Source organism: Ambystoma mexicanum, chromosome 11, assembly GCF_040938575.1.
Source record: "Ambystoma mexicanum isolate Mex_15411 chromosome 11, UKY_AmexF1_1, whole genome shotgun sequence".
Classification (NCBI taxonomy): domain Eukaryota; kingdom Metazoa; phylum Chordata; class Amphibia; order Caudata; family Ambystomatidae; genus Ambystoma; species Ambystoma mexicanum.
The window spans coordinates 1,064,566,532-1,064,584,436 of NC_090934.1; the positions used below are offsets into that span (position 1 = coordinate 1,064,566,532).

The 17,905-nt window shown below is 49.3% G+C and overlaps 1 protein-coding gene across 4 annotated transcripts in view; it reads right to left on the reverse strand.

Annotated features, from left to right (window-relative positions):
• The window catches only part of FANCI (FA complementation group I), a 1,757,660-nt gene that overhangs the window by 816,985 nt on the left and 922,770 nt on the right, over positions 1-17,905 (reverse strand). For all 4 annotated transcript variants that reach the window (XM_069624307.1, XM_069624308.1, XM_069624309.1 and 1 more), the window contains one exon: positions 10,838-10,917. In XM_069624307.1, the coding sequence (XP_069480408.1) occupies positions 10,838-10,917 (80 nt within the window). The remainder of the gene's footprint in view (positions 1-10,837; positions 10,918-17,905) is intronic.

The window sequence follows — 17,905 nt, forward strand, 5'->3', positions numbered from 1 at the left end:
TGTGCTCTCCATGGCAACTGCCAATGCAGGAAGGGCTGCAACCGGGCACGTACATTGTACCTGGTACGGAGCTTTCGGTCCTGTGGGGCAACCAAATCACGTGAGTCTCGAAACCTGGGGGAGGAGTGTGGGAAACCAGGGAAGGTGTTGTGGGGTTACTAGCAGTGTTCTGATATGCAGAGGAGCGTCTAACAGTCACCAAATTTGTAAGACAGACCTCCAGACAACAAGACACAAGGAATACAATCCTTTAAGGAAAAAGGTTCGGTGCACCTCTTTGTGAGGAAAACAAATGTATTTTATATACAAAAAGGTGACAGAGGGTGCTGTAGAAACCAACTGTCACAGAGCTCACTGGGTTAGTTCAAAACAGATCTTCATTAAGCAAATCATTGTCACTCCTGACGCAAACAGAATACAGTGTTCATCCGCCACCCTCATTGGATACCACCTATATACATACCACCCTCATTGGATACCACCTATATACATACTAACAGTCTCCTATGGTCCCTGGGCCGATTAGAGTGTGGCCAATCTACCCCTGCCTTCTAACATGTGGTCTTCTACTCCGTCACCTTGCTTCCCCGCTACCTAATTGGCAGGTGTCATGATATGTTCCCCTCCCCATAGGCCTAGTCACATGGTGTGCACCCGGTCGTTAACATGAGCTCAGTGGACACCTTAGAGGTAAAATTGTGCCTCAAGAATAAAGGAACGCTTCGCTCGAGTCAGACATGAGGGCACCCCCACCATGCCTCTCCGTTGCAGAACTACATTTGTTGGAATCACCTCCGGCACCTCGTAGTACAAATCACTGAATGTTTCTCTCCTTGCTCCCCCCCCTTATCAGCTGCCCCTCTCTGGAGCTCCTACTGGTCCTATTGAGGACCACACTAATCAGCCAAATTCTAAAGGATTTAGATGTTCTGCTTGTGGCTATCTGGCGGTTCAACTGGCATGGCCATCATTCTGGGAGGCGCTAGTGCCCTAAATCTAGATCCAACCTTTGGCAGCTCAAGACCTCTACCCCAGCTCCCATGGGTTTGTCCTTCAGGCCTCTATGTTCAATTTCCCTCCTGGCGCTTGGGATGGGACTGTGATTTATAAGTCCATGCCATGCGGCTACTTTCACCATGTCCCCCGGCAGACTAGACCTTACTCTAAATATGGCAGTATTTCTTGCAGTGGGGACCAGGGCTAACATTTACATTGTTATTCAATACATTTCAACTATTCTGCTCTAATATCATAAACGCCTTATGCCTGGGCCTACCTATGTTTCCACAACTGCTACAAAATGCTACATGTGTTACACCTATTTCACATGTTTCACCCCCTTGCACGTTCATTTTCTCATGCACGAGTATATTTTCCTCAACCTAAATCATTTGGGAGGACATGGGAGCTGAAGGTGCATCCCAACATCTCATCCTATTGTTTGTTAGTATTTTATTTCACTAAAGTTTTAAAGTCAATGCTAAATGGGAAAAAAAGAAACAAAAAACTAAGGAATATGTTTGCATTTCACCAATCCAAATGCCATCACAGACTTTCCACGCAGTAGCAATAATGCAGATCAGTTACGCACATTACAATAATTTACACAAAGGAATGCAGCAAAGAGCAATATGGCGTCTTCATAATGCCATTCTCTCCAAACTGTGGTGCTAGTTGCTCACAGCATTGTGCACTTGGTTACTGCTCAATGCCATAATGAACATCAGCAGTGAACATGCCCATGTCTGCTTGTACCAGACCATGTTTGCTATGGGTGAATCTTAACTGCTGATCAAAGTAAGCACACAGGAAGAGTGCCAGTGGGAATCAGAAGAGAGCAGATACATTAGTCCTTCTAGAGACATTAGAACCAGAAAGGTGTGAGACTGGTTGCTGTAGTTGGAATTTGACTTTAAGGACAGAAGCAACACATCAACTCTTTTATCTGAGATTTAGGGGCAGTGGGGTAGAGGGGAGGTTTTGCCTCGAGGTGTGAAAGAAATGCAGGACGACCCACCGCACAAATTTCTATTTGAATTTACAATGAATAGCTAGCACAAAACTAATCAACACAATTCAATGTTTATTTTGTATACAACATAATTCCAGGAATCATTGTATATGTCAAAATTCACTCCATATGCGCTCGTTCCTGCCACTTGGTGGCCTGACTTGGGGTCCATTCCCTATTGGATTTTCCTTCTGAACCTTTCAACACTGTGCTTCAGTGAATTGGCAGATGTAAAACCATATTTTCTATTACACATCCCTTCTGGATACATTCCTGATGTCTGGCAGCCAGTATGCTGCTTAACTCAAAAGACTATGCTTCCAAGTATTCCTTGCCCACTGCTTTATGTCCACCTTTGCAGCACAAGGTTGGGTGGAGGATTAGGACCACCTGTGACTGGCAGGTGCTAGCAAGCATCAGACCTGAAACCTATGATTGTTCGCCAGCTTTAAAACGGTAAATTTGCTTCAGTCCAGAGATTATTGCAGTGTTCCCGATTGTGACTGGTCCCTTGTTTCTGGTTCTTATGGTTAGTTTCTAGTTCATTATTTCATGTTCCTGGATCCTTGGATTTCGAATTTAGTGTGCTTTATACATTTTTTGCCTTCTGAATTCACTTTGTCTTCCTCTGTTTTGCAGACAGCACTTTCCAGTGTTTTCCTTTTCCTGTGCCCCGTTTGTCTGTGTTCTATACTTCTTTGACCTTGCCCGGTTCTGATGTACTGTTTCCACATTCTGTGTGAATGCCAATATTTTTCTTGCTTTTCTGTAAGCAGTATTCCTACTTGTCCCTTGTCGATTCTTATGTATTAAGTTATACTCCCTTTGTTATAGCATTTCTGGGACACTGTTTTATCAGCAGGGTTTGCTAACATTCCAGGTGGTGTTTCTCGTCCTTGCGAGTATTGTCTTTAAAGTTACTTTATATAAATTATAAGTTACTCACCCTAGTGACTAACGTACTCTTAGTCCCTTAGTCCCCTTTCCTCCATACTGCATGGGTGTCCCTTTCTGGGGACGGGAGACAGAACCTTTTTCACCAGAAAAAACCTTCTTAACCTTTAAATGTAGAGGCGCGTGGGGGTGCGACCCTGGGAGGGTGCGGCCCTGGGAGCGTGCGCTACCCTGGCACCGTCCCTACCGGCGCCACACCTCAGTCCCCATTGACGCGTCCGCAATATTTAACATTGCCTAATGACACCAGTGTTATTAGGAGGATGGTGGCACGTATGAAGGAAAGGGGACTAAGGACTAAGAATAGGCTAGTCACTACGGTGAGTAAGTTATAATTACTCTTACGTCCCGTCCCCTTTCCTCCATACTGCATGGGAAATTACAACTGAATGTAGCCCATGGGTGGAGAGGAGACCCTCCTTAAGCAAATAAGGTCCTCAGAACCGACTGTCCGAAGGCCGCGTCTGACTTAGAGCCGGAGTTCAAACAGTAATGCTTACAGAAAGCCGAAGGGGTGGCCCAGGTGGCCGCCCTGCTTATGACTTGCCACGGAACCTGTCGCTGGAATGCGATGGCTGTGGTCTTCGCTCTGACAGAGTGAGCATGCATGTTAGCTGGCAGCGGTTTGTGCTGTCCCTCAGAGGCATCCTTGATGGCTGCAACCATCCACCGTGCAATAGAAGCCTTGGATGCTTGATACCTGGGTCTGGGGCCCCCAAAGGTGACAAAAAGTGGGTCCGACTTGAGGAAGCCCTTGGTCCTGTCCAGATAGCATTTCAGAGCACGCCTGACATCCAGGCAGTGCAAGACTCTCTGGGCCTCGTCCTTGGGGTCAGCGAAAAACATAGTTAAGACTTTTTTTTCGTTTAGATGGAAAGCAGAGTGTACCTTAGGTAGGAACGCCGGGTGAGTCCGCTGGACCACCTTATCCCTGTGGAAAGTGGTATAGGGTTCTGAGGCCACCATAGCCTGGAACTCGCTTACTCTGCGGGCAGAGGTGAGTCCCATTAACAACGCTGTCTTAATGGTGACTAGCCTGATGTCCGCGGACACCACTGGCTCAAAGGGTTTGTGCGCCAAGGTGCCAAACACCACATGAAGGTCCCACACGGGGTGTGGCTTGTTGATGGGTGGATAGAGCCTGGAAAAGGCTGCCAGATGTTTCTCAACTATCGGGTTGGAAGAGAAGACCTCCTCCTCCGAATTTCTGTAGGCCCCTATGGCTTCCAGATAGGTGCGACATGTGTCCACCTGCACGCCTGAGTGCCAAAGGTGTGCCGCGAAGGAGAGTACATCATCCAGGGTGCACCTAAGGTGGTCGATCTCCTTTGAGTTCGCCCAATGACAGAACCTGCTCCATTTACTTTTATATTGGCTCCTGGTAGCCTTGCTCCTGGCGCCCTGAATGATATCCAGGTTAGCATGTGATAGGCTAAGGTGCTTGAGAGTGATTTGCTCAGGAACCACGCTACGAGGGCTAACTTCTGAGGCATGGGGTGGAGGACCCTGCCCCTTGCTGGGACAGGAGATGTGCTGGACCCAGCGGAAGGTCAATGGGTGGTCTATCCGCGAGGCTGAGCAGCTCGGAAAACCACGGTCTGAGGTGACAGGCTTCCTTTATCTTGCGGATTACCCTCGGGATCAGGGGTGTGGGAGGAAAGGCATAGGCTGTTATGCCCTCCTATAGAATCTGCAATGCGTTGCCTTGGGAGTCGGGCCCTGCCAAGACGCAAACGGATGGCCCTTCGTGTTCCTCCAGGAGGCAAATAGATCCACTTGAGGGTGGCCCCCAAGAGTCGAAGACCACCTGCAGCACCTGGTCGTTCAATTGCAATTCGTAACTGTCCGCTCCCAGTCTGCTCAGCCTGTCTGCTTCCAAGTTGTCCTCCCCCGGGAGTGTACGGCCTTGAGGTAGATGTTCTCCAGGGCCCATTCCCACATGCTGACCCCCCTGCTTGTTGACATAGTACATGCTGGTGGAGTTGTAGGTCTGGATGAGGACGGTCTTGCCCCCAATGAGCGGAAGGAAAGCTCTGAGAGCTAGTCAAATGGCCCTGAGTTCCAGCCAGTTGATGTGCGACTGCTGCCGGGTCCAGACGCTGTGGTTGTCCAAAGTGGCTCCACAGCCTTCCAGGGAGGAGTCTGTAGTGATGGTGACCTGCAGGGCTGGCTGCAGGAAGGGCTTGCCCGTCCGCAGGTTGCAGTCCCTGGACCACCATGTGAGGTACGAGTGGAGTGAAGGAGGTATGCTGATGAGCTCTGCTTGGGAGCCCTTCTCCTGATTCCCTGAGGCTGCAAAGTGCAGCTGTAACCTCCTCATCCTGAGTCTCGTGTGCGGCACGGCCAGTAGAACCGTTGCCATGATACCCAAGAGGTGCTGGTACCACCAGGCCAAGGTCATTGCTCTGGTAAGGGAGTGCGTAGTGGCCCTCTTGATGGCCGTAATCTTGTCCTCTGAGGGAACCTTCACGGAGCTTGTATCCCAGATGAGGCCCATGAAGGTGAGGCTCTGCGTGGACTGCAGCGGAGACTTCTTCAGGTTGATATTAAACCCCAGTTTGTGAAGTGTGTTCATGAGTGCGGAGGAAGTGTTGCTAACCCCCTCCGGAGATCTTGCCCTGACGAGCCAGTCGTCCAGGTACGGGTAGACATGGTGGCCCTGGGCCCTGAGGAGGGATGCCACTGCAGTCATGAGTCCGGTAACTACCCTGCGGGCTAAGTTGAGGCCAAAGGGTAGGACCTTGTACTGGAAATGACAGCCCATGATCCTGAAGCATAGGAAAAAGCGATGTGGCTGCCAAATCGGGACGTGTAGGTAGGCGTCCTTCAGATCCAGGAAGCACATCCAGTCTCCCTTGTCTAGTGTCTCTGCTATGAGTGCTGGCGTAACCATCTTGAACCTCTGAAAAGGGAGGGAGAGATTGAGGGTGGATAGGTCCAACACAACTCTCTGGCCAGCCCGATTCTTCTTTTGTATGGCAAAAATCCTGGAATAGAAGCCTAATCCTCTCTGGGAGGTTGGGACTTCTTCCACTGCCTGGCTCTCGATGAGTGACCGGAGATACGCCAACAGAGTTGCCGTCCCAATCTGTGGGAGTGGAGGAAGGAATCGGTAGGTGGTACCCCGTGGATACTACGTAGAGGATCCAGGGGTCCGCAAAGTTCTGGCGCAAAAATGCACGTGAGAGGCAAGCCTGCCACCCACCGAAAACACGTAGACCTGAAGGGACGCGGCATGCTTTCTTTCCTTCTGAGGCTGCTGCTGAGGAGAGGGGCTGGAAGAAGCCCTTGCTCCCCCCCCCCCTTTTTGTTGCTTGCGCCAGTGCTGACTCAGCGATTGGTCAGGCTGTCTCGACCTCTGCTCCTGGAAGACCCGGAACCCACCGAACGACCGCCCCCTGTCAGAGCGTTGATGCGACTGGGTGTATGCCTTGGGCATGGCCTTCGTTAGGATAGATAAAGACTTCACAGGCTGCAAGCTGTTCTTTTTATCTAATTCCTCGTTGGTGAGTGAAAGAGGTCACTACCCTCGAACGGAAGGTCCAATATGCGATCCTGGACGTCAAGGTTAAACTTAGTAACCCGAAGCCAGGCCATCCTTCTCATGTCTGTGGCGATGAAGATGGCCCGGCCAAAGGTATCGATGTGGGCCACGGCAGACTCCATGATGTCCTCCGCTATCAGCTTGGCTTCTCCTAGATCCGCCTTGAAGCGTGCATGGCTATGCACCGGAAGTTCTGGAAGGAAGTCCGCTATTTCCCGCCAAAGCCTGTGGTTAGCGACTGCCAGCATGGCATCAGCGTTGGCCTGATGCAGGAGCAGCGGGGCATTGGAGTAGTTTCTTCTGGTACGCCTCCAAGATCTTCTCCTCCTAGCCTAGCAGCGCCCAGGAAGAGGTGGCTGAGGAAGACTGAGGCTTAGAGTAGTGTGACGGCGCAGCAATCACCAAAGAGTGCGGCTGAGGGAACAAGAGTGATACCCCTCCATCTGTCTATACTTGAAATTGAGGCACTGATTGACAGATTGGGCCGAGTGTGGCTTGAGCCCCCCCTTCTTGGCCAGAGCCACAACATCCTTCTGCATTGGGATACCCGTCTTGGTAAGGGGTCATAGGGTGAGGACTAGCTCGGGTTGAGGAAGGCCCAAATATTCTGCCAAGGTCGTCAGCCTATCGTGGAAGGCCTCCGCTGACTACGGCGTGTCAGGGTCCTCCTCCTCCTCTGTGTCCACCTGAGTGTCCGGCTGGTCCGGAGCGGGTGGAGGAGTGCTAGGAGCTGTGGGCTGCGGTGTGGGGACCGGAGCCGGAGGCTGCTGCGGAGGCTGTTGTGGAACCGCCTGAACTGGGGGAGTTAGGGGAGCCGTAATCAAAGGGGCCAACATGGGCTGCGCTGTGGCCAGAGGCACCAGAGCCATGGGAGGAATGATTATGGGTGCCAGTGGGGTGAACTGAGGGAGCAAGTCCCTGACTGCATCCCTCAGGATGGCCTCCATCTGGGGGATTTGCATCAGCGCCAGAAACCTCTCGAAGAACCTTTCTTCGGGGGCTGAAAAGGTGGCAGGAGATATTGACAAGAGTGACTGAGGGCTGCTAGGGCCGGAGCACACTCTGCCTAGGTTGCAGGGGGAACCTGCCCTGCGCCGCTGATGGATAAACTGTAGGCCACATACCTGGTTGACACCAGTCTCACCTTGAAACTCATTCACCTGTCTGCTCTGTTCCTAGGAGTGGCATCGGACGGGCAGCTATTTTATTTCTGGTCTGCCGGCCATTTTGTCGAGCTGCGTGCCACGTGCCAAAGTCGTGGTGTATGGCTCCCTGGGCCTGGCCTCCTCCAAGACTCTTGGTGGTGGAGCAAGAGACCTACCCTGCACCTCAGGTCTAGGCCTGTGGTGTTGCTGGTAGTGCTGTGTGCAGGCGCCCCCTCAGACATTGGGCCAGTACTAGGGCATTGCCCCTCGGGTTTACACCCAGTAGAAGAAACTTGCAGTCCCTCAGCACTGTGCTCGGAAGGATCAGACGACCCCTCGACCGTGAATCCTGTAGCTGGACTAGTGGTGTGTGCTGGTACCAGAACCTGAGAGGTTCCTCCCGCTTGGGCGTTTCCTCAGGAAGGAGTCGCCCTTACAGGGTGTGATGGAAAATAGCGGCCCTCCTTTGGGCCTCGATCTCTGTCTGACGAAGTTCTTCAAGTCCTCAGGAGGTGACCTCTCGAAGAGCTCCCTCCACCTAGCTAGCCTGTTCTTTAGTGAACATGGAGTCAATGCATTTCACGCGGCACAACATTCCCAGCCGTGGTCAGGGCCAAGGCAGAAGAGGCAAGGAGCGTGGGGGTCGTATGTAGGGAAGAGCCCCTTGCAGGCTGGACACCTGCTGAAGCCCGCTGAAGTCAACATGCGCCGGGGAGGAGCGTGACGCCGGAGGACCAAGTACCTAAATGACAGATAAAAGACAAAAAGATAGAAGAAGAATCCGGGGAAGAGCGCATGGTATTACATGGTAGGGCCAAACCCAGGATCGGTGGTGAAAGCGGCCCGTTCCCATCAATGCAGAAAAGGGGACTGAGGTGTGGCGCTGTTGGGCGGAGTCAGGGTAGCGCATGCTCCCAAGGCACACCCCTGCGCACCTCTAAATTTAAATGGGAAGAAGGTTTTGTCTGGTGAAAAAGGTTCTATCTCCCGTCCCTAGTAAGGGACACCCATGCAGGGGAAGGGACGTAAGAGTTCACATGGTATCTCACAGAGCTTGTCATGTATGTAGGCTTAGCGCTGACAGTACCTCTAAAAGCAATTGTGGGTGAGGAGCCTGCAGACTTTCGTTGTAATCAGAAGGGGTTTCTAAGTGCGTACTTTGTTTCCCCTTTCATATATTTGTATCGCGTTACACTTGCACATCCTGGTATTTAGAGGCATGTTTCTTGGTTCCTGGGTGCATGTTCTTTGAAACTTTTTACTCACTGTTTGATCTTGTGCACATTGCCCTAGCCATATCCACTGCCCTTTGTATACCCATGAAAGTATAGTATTGAAATTATAATTAAAGTTGTATTATTTATATAGCGCCTATACACAGTAAAGTATTTCAAAGTGCTCAAGGAGGGTGTGAACATGGGGGAAAAAACAACAGTCGCACAAAGTCCTTGAAATTCTGAGACGATAATAGTCTGCACAGTCAAGTAAGTGCGTAAAATACATTGAACTGTTGATACACAGCAAATAGGCCTGAGGGCGATCTGCAGTTTTACCAGTGCAATTAAGGGAAGAACAGACAGACGATCTTCAGGCACGTTGCATTTGGATCGTTCAAGTGCTTAGACAGTAATAGGGAAGGGGAGGTCCAAGTGCACTCGGTCGGTGGAGACTGGGTTAAGTGCAGAGAGAGAAACTCTCTTGGGTTATTTCTAAGTGCCGTGAAGGTGGGTGGTGTAGGGCCCTGAGGCAAGTGTGAGAGAGGACTGGCGGGGGTGCCCGGGACCGGTGAGACTCTGAGGTACACCAGGCGGCCAGTCAGCAAGCTGTAAGGAAGAGGAGGGAGAGATGGAGAGAGCAGGGTAGAGGCAGAGTGAAGGAAGAGGAGAAGAGGAAGGTTATGAGGAGTTTCCAGAACTTAAGAAGGTCAGGCTCAAGACAGAGGGCGGCAGGCAGGCTATTCCAGAGGGAGGAACCTGCAGAGGATAAGGATCTCCCTCCAGATCTCTTCTTGGAGAACCGGCTCACTTGCAGAAGGTTGGAGGTAGATGAGCAGAGGGCTTGTGAGGGACAGTATTTAGGTAGGCAGCGTTGCAGGTAGGTAGGTCCCAGGCCCAAGAAAGCCTTGTGGACAATGCTGATCCTTGCCTCGAAGGGGAGCCAGTGAATGGATTTCAGCGCCGGAGAGATGCGGTCCCTGGGCTTGAGGCCAATGAGTCTTGCGGTTCTGATCTGGATGAGTTGCAGAGGGCAAAGGGCAGAAGAAGGGACGTTGAGGAAGAGGGTGTTGCAAGAGTCCAGCCTAGAGAGAACCAAGGCTCTGGAGACAGTGAGCCGCTGGGGGAAAGTGAGAAAAGGTAGAGAACCTCTGAAGAGGTGTAGCTGATAGTCAGACTTTTTAGAGATGTGAGAGATGTGCGAGGAGAAGGAGAGAGTGTAGTCGAAGATGACCGCAAGGTTTTTTGCCTCGCAGGTGGATGCGGGAGCAGGGCCAAAGGAGGCCGGCCAGAGTGAAAGTGGGAAAGCGGGAGCAGGGGGCCCAATGCGAACAATCTCAGTCTTACTGGTGTTGAGGCAGAGGTTGTTTGCAGCACACCATGACTGAATAGCGGACAGACAGTCAGAGATGAGCGGAGAGGAGGAGGCGGCTGAGGGTAGCCTGAAAGATAGTTGCGTGTCATCCACATAAAACTGGAAGTTAGAGGTGAAAGTGGCAATCACACGTGCCAAGGCAGCCACATGGACGTTGAAGAACCAGGGGGATAAGTTAGATCCCTTTTGTGCATTTAAATAATGTTTGAACTGCATGATTTTATAGATTGTATCCGACAAACTTTGAACAGACATGAAATATAATCAGTAGAAATTGTCCTTAATCAAACATTTGCATACGGGTTGGGCAATGGTAAGAAACCATGAGTCTAGGAGCCCAATGTGATCCCATTTTGATCATACATAGAACCTTCGAAACACTCATCTAAAGAGGACAAGTGAATAAGGTGTTCCTGTGAAATAAACACCCCTGAAAGACTGGCAGAATGTGTTCTCCGTCTTTGCATTCATGCAGAGAAAAGCTTTTCTAAAATACAGGACTCTCAGCAAAGGACTATTCAGCGGAGTGATTCATCTGCCATTAGTCTTGTAAATTGCCATTTAAGATAAAAGGTACTCCATTTTACTGTTTACCTGAAACTGTCTCACTTGGAAAGCGGCTTTTTCTGTGATATTTAGATTTCCTTCTTCTTCCCCCTCATTTACAGTGTCATCTGAAAGCAGAAAAAGAAAAAAGAAAAATCAGCAAGATGAGAGACATACTTGGCACCGATGATTGTAACCAGCAGACGTGGATTCTCCCTATCCTTCTTGGCTCTAGTCTGGCCCCTCTTCAGTCCATTTATATGGGCCTTTAGATTAAGCAAGTTAAGGAGAAATTACTTACCATAATGTTCCGTCTATGGATTCTTCTCCTGCAGATTCCTCATCTGATATATAGATATGCTCATTCAGCTCTGCTGCTCAGAAAATTCTTCGACAGGGGGCATAGTGGACCTCGATTCAGCAGTCGATCCTTGCTCGGTGCTCGATCTTTGGCTCCGGGCGCGAAGACAGGCGTCGTATATACACCACGTCATTATGCCCCGTACCTCAGTTCCACCTTTTTCCCCCAGTGCTTGATCGTTGCAGAGGAAAACGATGGAAAACAAGGCTTACCCGCCAGTTAAACCTAACAATACCAACATGAAAAAGACTTTGGAGCAATGCTTCCAAGTCTCAGAAAACAGTAAAGTTGAGTTTTTGTTTCGTTTTTATTTTTGTAAGAAAGACATGCGACTAGCCAGATAGAAGAGGTAACCTCGGACCATCACCAGGTGTCCTCTCACTTTAGAGAGCTGCGCAACAACCGCCAATGCTTTCTGAGTGGGGAGGGATGATGAGGAATCTGTGGGAGAAGAACCCATAGAAAGAACATTACAGTAAGTAATCTCCTTCAATAAATTCCCTTTCTCCCACAGAGTCCTCATCTGATAGACTTCCCAAACAGTGAGAAAATGCAGGAGTGCAGATGGCGTTCTAGCATCAGATTTTGTAGCACTGCCCTGCCATGGGCAACGTCCACACTATAGTACCTGGTAAACGTGTGCAACGAAGATCATGTGGCTGCACAGCAGATATCCCTAATGGGAACTCCCCTCTGTATGACTGTAGAAGCCAAGACTCCTCTGGTCGAGTGTGCCCTGATGCCGGGAGGAATCTTGATGCCTGCAGATTGATAGCTTTCCGTAATGCAAATGATAATCCACATGGATAGAGTCTGCTTCGGCTAGAGAATGGCCCACAAACAGATTAGCGAAACTCAGATGTCTTAGCAAGGTAAAAGCTCAAAGCTCTTTTTGGGTTCAATCGATGGAACTGCTCCTCTTCCTTGGAAGGGTGAGGCGGAGGATAAACGACTGGCAAGTCTATGGCTTGAGAGAGGTGAAATTCAGAAACCATCTTTGGTAGGAATCCAGGCCTTATCTTAAATGAGACCTTCCCCCAGAAAGAATTGCGAAAACGGGGGTCTGCAACACAGAGCCTGCAGCTCGCTGACCCTCCTGGATGAAGTAATCGCAACCAAGAAAGCTGTCTTCAGGGAAAGCAGTCGCTGAGAACAGCAATGCATGCACTCAAAGGGAGCCACCATCAAAAAGGACAAAACTAGATTTCAAACCCAATCTCAGACCACAATGGGAGATGGCAGGAACTTATTCACAAGGCCCTTCAGGAATTGGGCCATAACCGGGATTGTAAAAAAGGAACCTTGATACAGAGACCTCTTGAACACATACAAGGCAGCCAGCTATCCTTTGACTGTGGTAATCTGAAGGCCTGCTGAGGCCAGTGACAGAAGGAACTTCATCACTGTAGTGGTGGGGCAAGAGATAGGGTCATCTTGCGTTCCCTGCACCACGCCTCAAATCTTCTCCAACTTCTTGTTGAAGGTCTGCATGCATCCAGCAAAACCTCGAGTATCTCCTCTGAGAGGTCCCAGTCATTATACCTCATCCTCTCAAGAGCTACGCATGTAGGTTGAGGGATTCCGGGTTTGGGTGAAGTACCCGACCTTCTGACTGGGTCAGGAGATCCGGGCGACGAGTGAACCGGAGAGGTTGGCAGTTGGTCAGCTCCAGAAGGTCCGAGTACCATGTCCTCCTCGCCCAATCCGGGACGATCAAGATCAGGGTTGCTTGGACCCGTAACCTCTTCAACCTCCTGAAAACCCAAGGGATGACAGGAATCAGAGGGAAGGTGCAGTAGAGAGGTAAGGTCCAATCCACTAGAAACGCGTTCCCTAGCGTGCCATTTGCTGGGAATTCCCTCGATAAAAACTGTCTGCACTTTCTGTTGGACTCTGTGGCAAACAAGTACACTGATGGGGTACCCTAGCAAGAGAAGACCTCCTCTAGGGATGCCCGTCACATTTCCCACTTGTGTAAGACCATGTTCTGCCTGCACAGAGCATCCGCCAAACTGTTCTCTGTCCTCACCAGATGATTTGCAGAGAGCGAGATCTGGTTCTCCAACAGCCAGACCCACTGCTACATCGCCTCTCTGCAAAGGGGGAGGGAGCGAATACCACCTTGTTTGTTCAAGTAATGCATTGCCACTGTATTGTCTGTCAGAATCAGGACATCCTTCCCCTTCAGAGATGGGGCGAAAGCCTTCAGGGCCAAGGCCAACTTGATGGCTTGCAACTCGAGCCTGTTGATGTGCCACCCGACTTCCATTGAAGACCAACGGCCGTTCACCTGCATGTCCAAGCAGTGAGCGCCCCAACCCCTCAGAGATGCATCTGTGACCAATCGGGCCTGAGGCCACGGAGCCCAGATGGGTTCCCCGCCATGATTTTGTTCATGTCAGACAACCAACCAAGGTTGTCGACCACTGACCTGGACACCTGAAGGAATCCGTGAAGGTTCCGAGGTACTGGGACCACTGACCCTGTAGGAGCCATTGAAGAGATCTCAATCGTAGCCTGGCCACTAGCACTAGAAAATACAGGAGGCCATGAGACCTAAGAGGCGGAGGAAGGAAGCTGCTGTTAAGGCAGCATGGTTCTGGAACAAGTTCACCATCTGCGCAATGCGGTTGACTCTATCCTCGGAAGGCAAAGCTTTTCCTACTAGGGTGTCCAGTACTGCCCTGATGAACTCGAACCTCTGGACTAGCGTCATATGGGAATTCTTCAAGTTCATGGAGAAGCCCAGCCTGTGCAGTAGCAGACAGGTGGCCTCCAGGTGAGACAAAACCTGCCCGCCCGACTTCCCCAAGATCAACTAATCGTCCAGGTATGGGAATACGTGGACACCAGATCTCCTGAGGTGAGCTGAGACAACTGCCACAGGAAAATAGGTGCCCTGCAGATCTATTGACACCAGCCAGTCCTGCAATTTGAGAGCGTGGAGAATTTCTCTTAACGTCACCATCCTGAATTTGCTTTTCCTAGGAACTTGTTCAAGGCCCTGAGGTCCAGAATGGGACAGAGACAAACTCCCTTCTTGGGTACCAGGAAGTACCGGTAATACCAGCCCGATCCACTCTGCACGGGAGATACCGCTTCCAAGGTACCCTTCAACAACAGGGCTTGCAGTTCTTCCTGGAGCTCCTGTACCGTTGGCTTGGAGGTGGTGGCGGTCTGTCTGGTGGTTTCCTTAAGAAGGGCAGCCAATACCCTCACCGCATAAACTCAAGGGCCCAGGCGTTGGAGGTAATCCCCTGCAATTGGGACCAATGCTCAGCCAGCCAACCACCAACCGGTAATTTGTGGGAAGGGACATCAAAGCCATCACCGCCGCTGCTGCTGTTTGCAGTCCTCTGGAAGCCCCCATGCCCCTTCAGGAGCACGAGTAATGCTTTAGCCCCTGCCGGGCCTGCTGGAGCTGCGCCTTCATGCTGTAAGGCACATAGCGCCTGTAGCCTCTGCCCTTAGAGGCAAAGCTGAAAGCAGGTTAACAGTTCTAATAACCAAAGGACAAGCCAAAAATAAAAGGAAGGAAAAAGAGAAATTAATTAATTAGTTGCAGGGGCTAAGGGTCCTTCACCCCCCAGACCCTGCCGCGCAGCCGATATTTCTGATAAAACTGTCACTCTAGCTGCGGGACACGAGAGAGACTTCCATTGAAGTTTCTACTTCTATATTAAGCCGAGCTTTCTTGAGAAACTTGTCCCAATTTGCCGGACACTTATTGTGGTCAAGCAAAGTTTTGTAAGGACCTGACCCACTGCAATCGTCAACCAAGTGTTTTGACCAGAGATCAAATGGTTCCAAAAGTTCTCTGAGAACAAGCACTCCACTTTATGCACAAATTTTGAGTAGTAGAAAAGTCTAGTCTCCCAAGTTCCCTCGCATTCTTGAAGCAAATATTGCAGATTTTGTTTATTACGGTTTGCACATATGTTGCAAAAAGATGAGGTATTATGGCTTTGCCCTCTGATGTTTAAAATTTCACCTGTGTGGATTAAATGTAGGCACGTCCTTAGAAATATATATCTTGATTCACTATTTGAGCGTTTTAGCAAATATTTAGGCAGTTCTCCCATTTTTTTGTCCACTACTAAAAAACTGTTCTTTGGTTTTACGAGTCTCATTTCCAGCCCCGTTTTGATCCAATCCATTGTTTCCAGTTCATTCTTTGCTTTCATTGGGTTCTCTTTCAGGGTTTCTACTGATGAATCAGCCTCTGTCAGGCTTCTTTTTGCTTTTAGATCCAGCTGTTGAAGGATCGTGGAGCTGTCCATTTGAAGATGTTGCTTGATGTCTTCATAAAGCGCATTTTTTGTGGTATTATTATTATTAGCCTGTATAATGAGAGCAATCTCCAGCCCACCTGTTGGTACAGTGATTTTAGGCTGAGTCCGAACCTTAAGACCTGCATTGGAAGACAGTTTGGCAAGCCCAAAGAACTCTTCCAGATCTGTCCTTCCACTTTTTGCCAGTCTATGTCCCAAAGCATTGGTTGGGCCTGCAACCCGTACAATATCACTGGGATTATTTTAGCATTATAGAACCTTATTAGTGGCCTAATTGAGAATTTTCAGAGCTCAAAAAAGATCCTTTTCATTTGAGGTATTGCTTTATCGACCTTTGATCTTATTTCTAATTCCACTTTAACAGATGGAGAGGAAAACATTGTATAGCCCAGGTAGACAATTGTTTTTTTAAAACAATTTTTATTGATTTTATTTTTTAACAACCAACACACACCCAATTTAAAGTGCATATAATAAACTTTACATATACATCGCTTTATTTGTGTCCACTGTTTCACCCATTCCCACCCGCCCTCCCGAGCCTACTCTCCCTCATGTTCTGTTTCTCCGTCTTGCAGTAGGGATTCCTTTTCAGTGTTTTCCGTGGGATCCTGGTAACATGCTTCATCATGCGCGGACCCAAATAATTCAGCTATTAGTTGTTTCCAAGCTATCAAGGTACCAGCCTCTTCCTCCCCCCTACATTGCTTGCTTCCTGCCATACTGCAGTTTCTGCCTCTGCCCATTTCTGTAGATCTTTCCACCACACTTCTATTCTTGGTCTATGACATGCCTTCCACCCCATAGCGATTCTTCTCTTTGCTAGTACATACGCCAAGTCTTTCAGTTTACTCGCATGCTTGAGTTTACGTGGTCTAGGAAACCCTCCTATCAGGCAAGCCCATACTGTATCCACCATCATTTTAATCCCTTTATCTTCCATCCTATGTGCTATTTCTCCCCAGAATCTCTCTATTATTGGGCATGACCAGAACATGTGTACCATTCCGGCGTTTTCCTCGTCACATTTGGGGCATGACTGTCTTCTTGCATTTTTTAATTTGGCTATCCTTTATTGACACTTTTTTGTGATATCCTTGAGCACGCTACCACATCCCATCACTCATTGGGGCACCCACTTCCTCTTCCCAGTCCTGTCTAAGCTGTACCACTTCCTTCCCCACTCTGGTCATCATCAGCTCATATATTCTAGATATTTCATGTCCTCCCTCTGCTAGGTCATAAATTGTGTCTATAGTGGCATCCGGTTCCTCCGTTAGTACCACTTCGGACCATGTCTCTTTGATTCACTGCACCACCCTTTGGTATGTGATATACTGCTCCGTGTGTAACCCCGTCTCCTCCACCAGCCCCTCAAAGTCCTTTATACACCCCTCTTGCCACATATCGCCCATTGTTGCTATCCCCACCGGTTCCCAGTGCTTCCTAATCATTAGTCTTAATTGCTTTTCTTTTCCCACCAGAGCGACTATGGAACCTGTGGGGAGCACAGGGATGGATTCTCCATTATCTGAAAGGCTCTACACCATATCTCCCACCTAAGTATCATCATCCGTGGGCGTCCTTTCATATCCGATCTGAGCAACCACATTATTTCTTTTAGGAAGAATGGGGCGCAGTCAAAGCGAAACAAGCTGGATTCCGAGGTCGGCTCCTCAGAGAGCCATTTAGCTACATATTGTAGTTGACTTGCTATATAATAGATCTCATAGTTTGGTAATTTTATACCCCCTTTCTCATGTGGGTTTTGTAGCTTCCAAAGGGCCATTCTGTTCCTTGTCCCCTGCCACAGGAATTCCCTGCATATGCTGTTTAGTCTGTCAAAGAATCGCCTAGGTATCAAATATGGGATGTTCCCAAAATAGTCCAACAGTCTTGGCAGGACCAACATTTTAAGCATTGCCCCCCCGTCCCATCATCGTCAATGGGAGCTTCACCCAAAACTGCATACTATTTTCAATGTTTTTAATAGCTTTCTCAGTGTTGTGTTGATGCTCTGCTTCCACAGTATGATATATGTCTATCCCAAGATATCGGAACGTGCTGACCTCCCATGGTATCTGAAGGATCGGTAACTGCTCTAACAGGATCCCTTTATACCGGCCCAGTGGAAATACGCAAGATATTTTGGGGTTCACAGCTATGCCTGAAAGCCTTGCAAATTGCTCCATCACTTCCAGGAAATACTGAAGGTTCTCCTCAGGGTAGCATAAATACAGCAACATGTCATCAGCATACAAGGAAATTAAATGCGGTTCCCCCTCTATGGTGATGCCTATTATATCATATTGCTGCCTTAGGTATATCGCCAGGGGTTCCAAAGCCAAAAATGTACAGCATAGGGGACCACAGGCATCCCTGACTAGTGCCTCTGCCAAGTTGCCACCTCTCTGATATTACCGATTCTGTGTTAACCCTGGCCAGCGGCTAGCTATATAATAG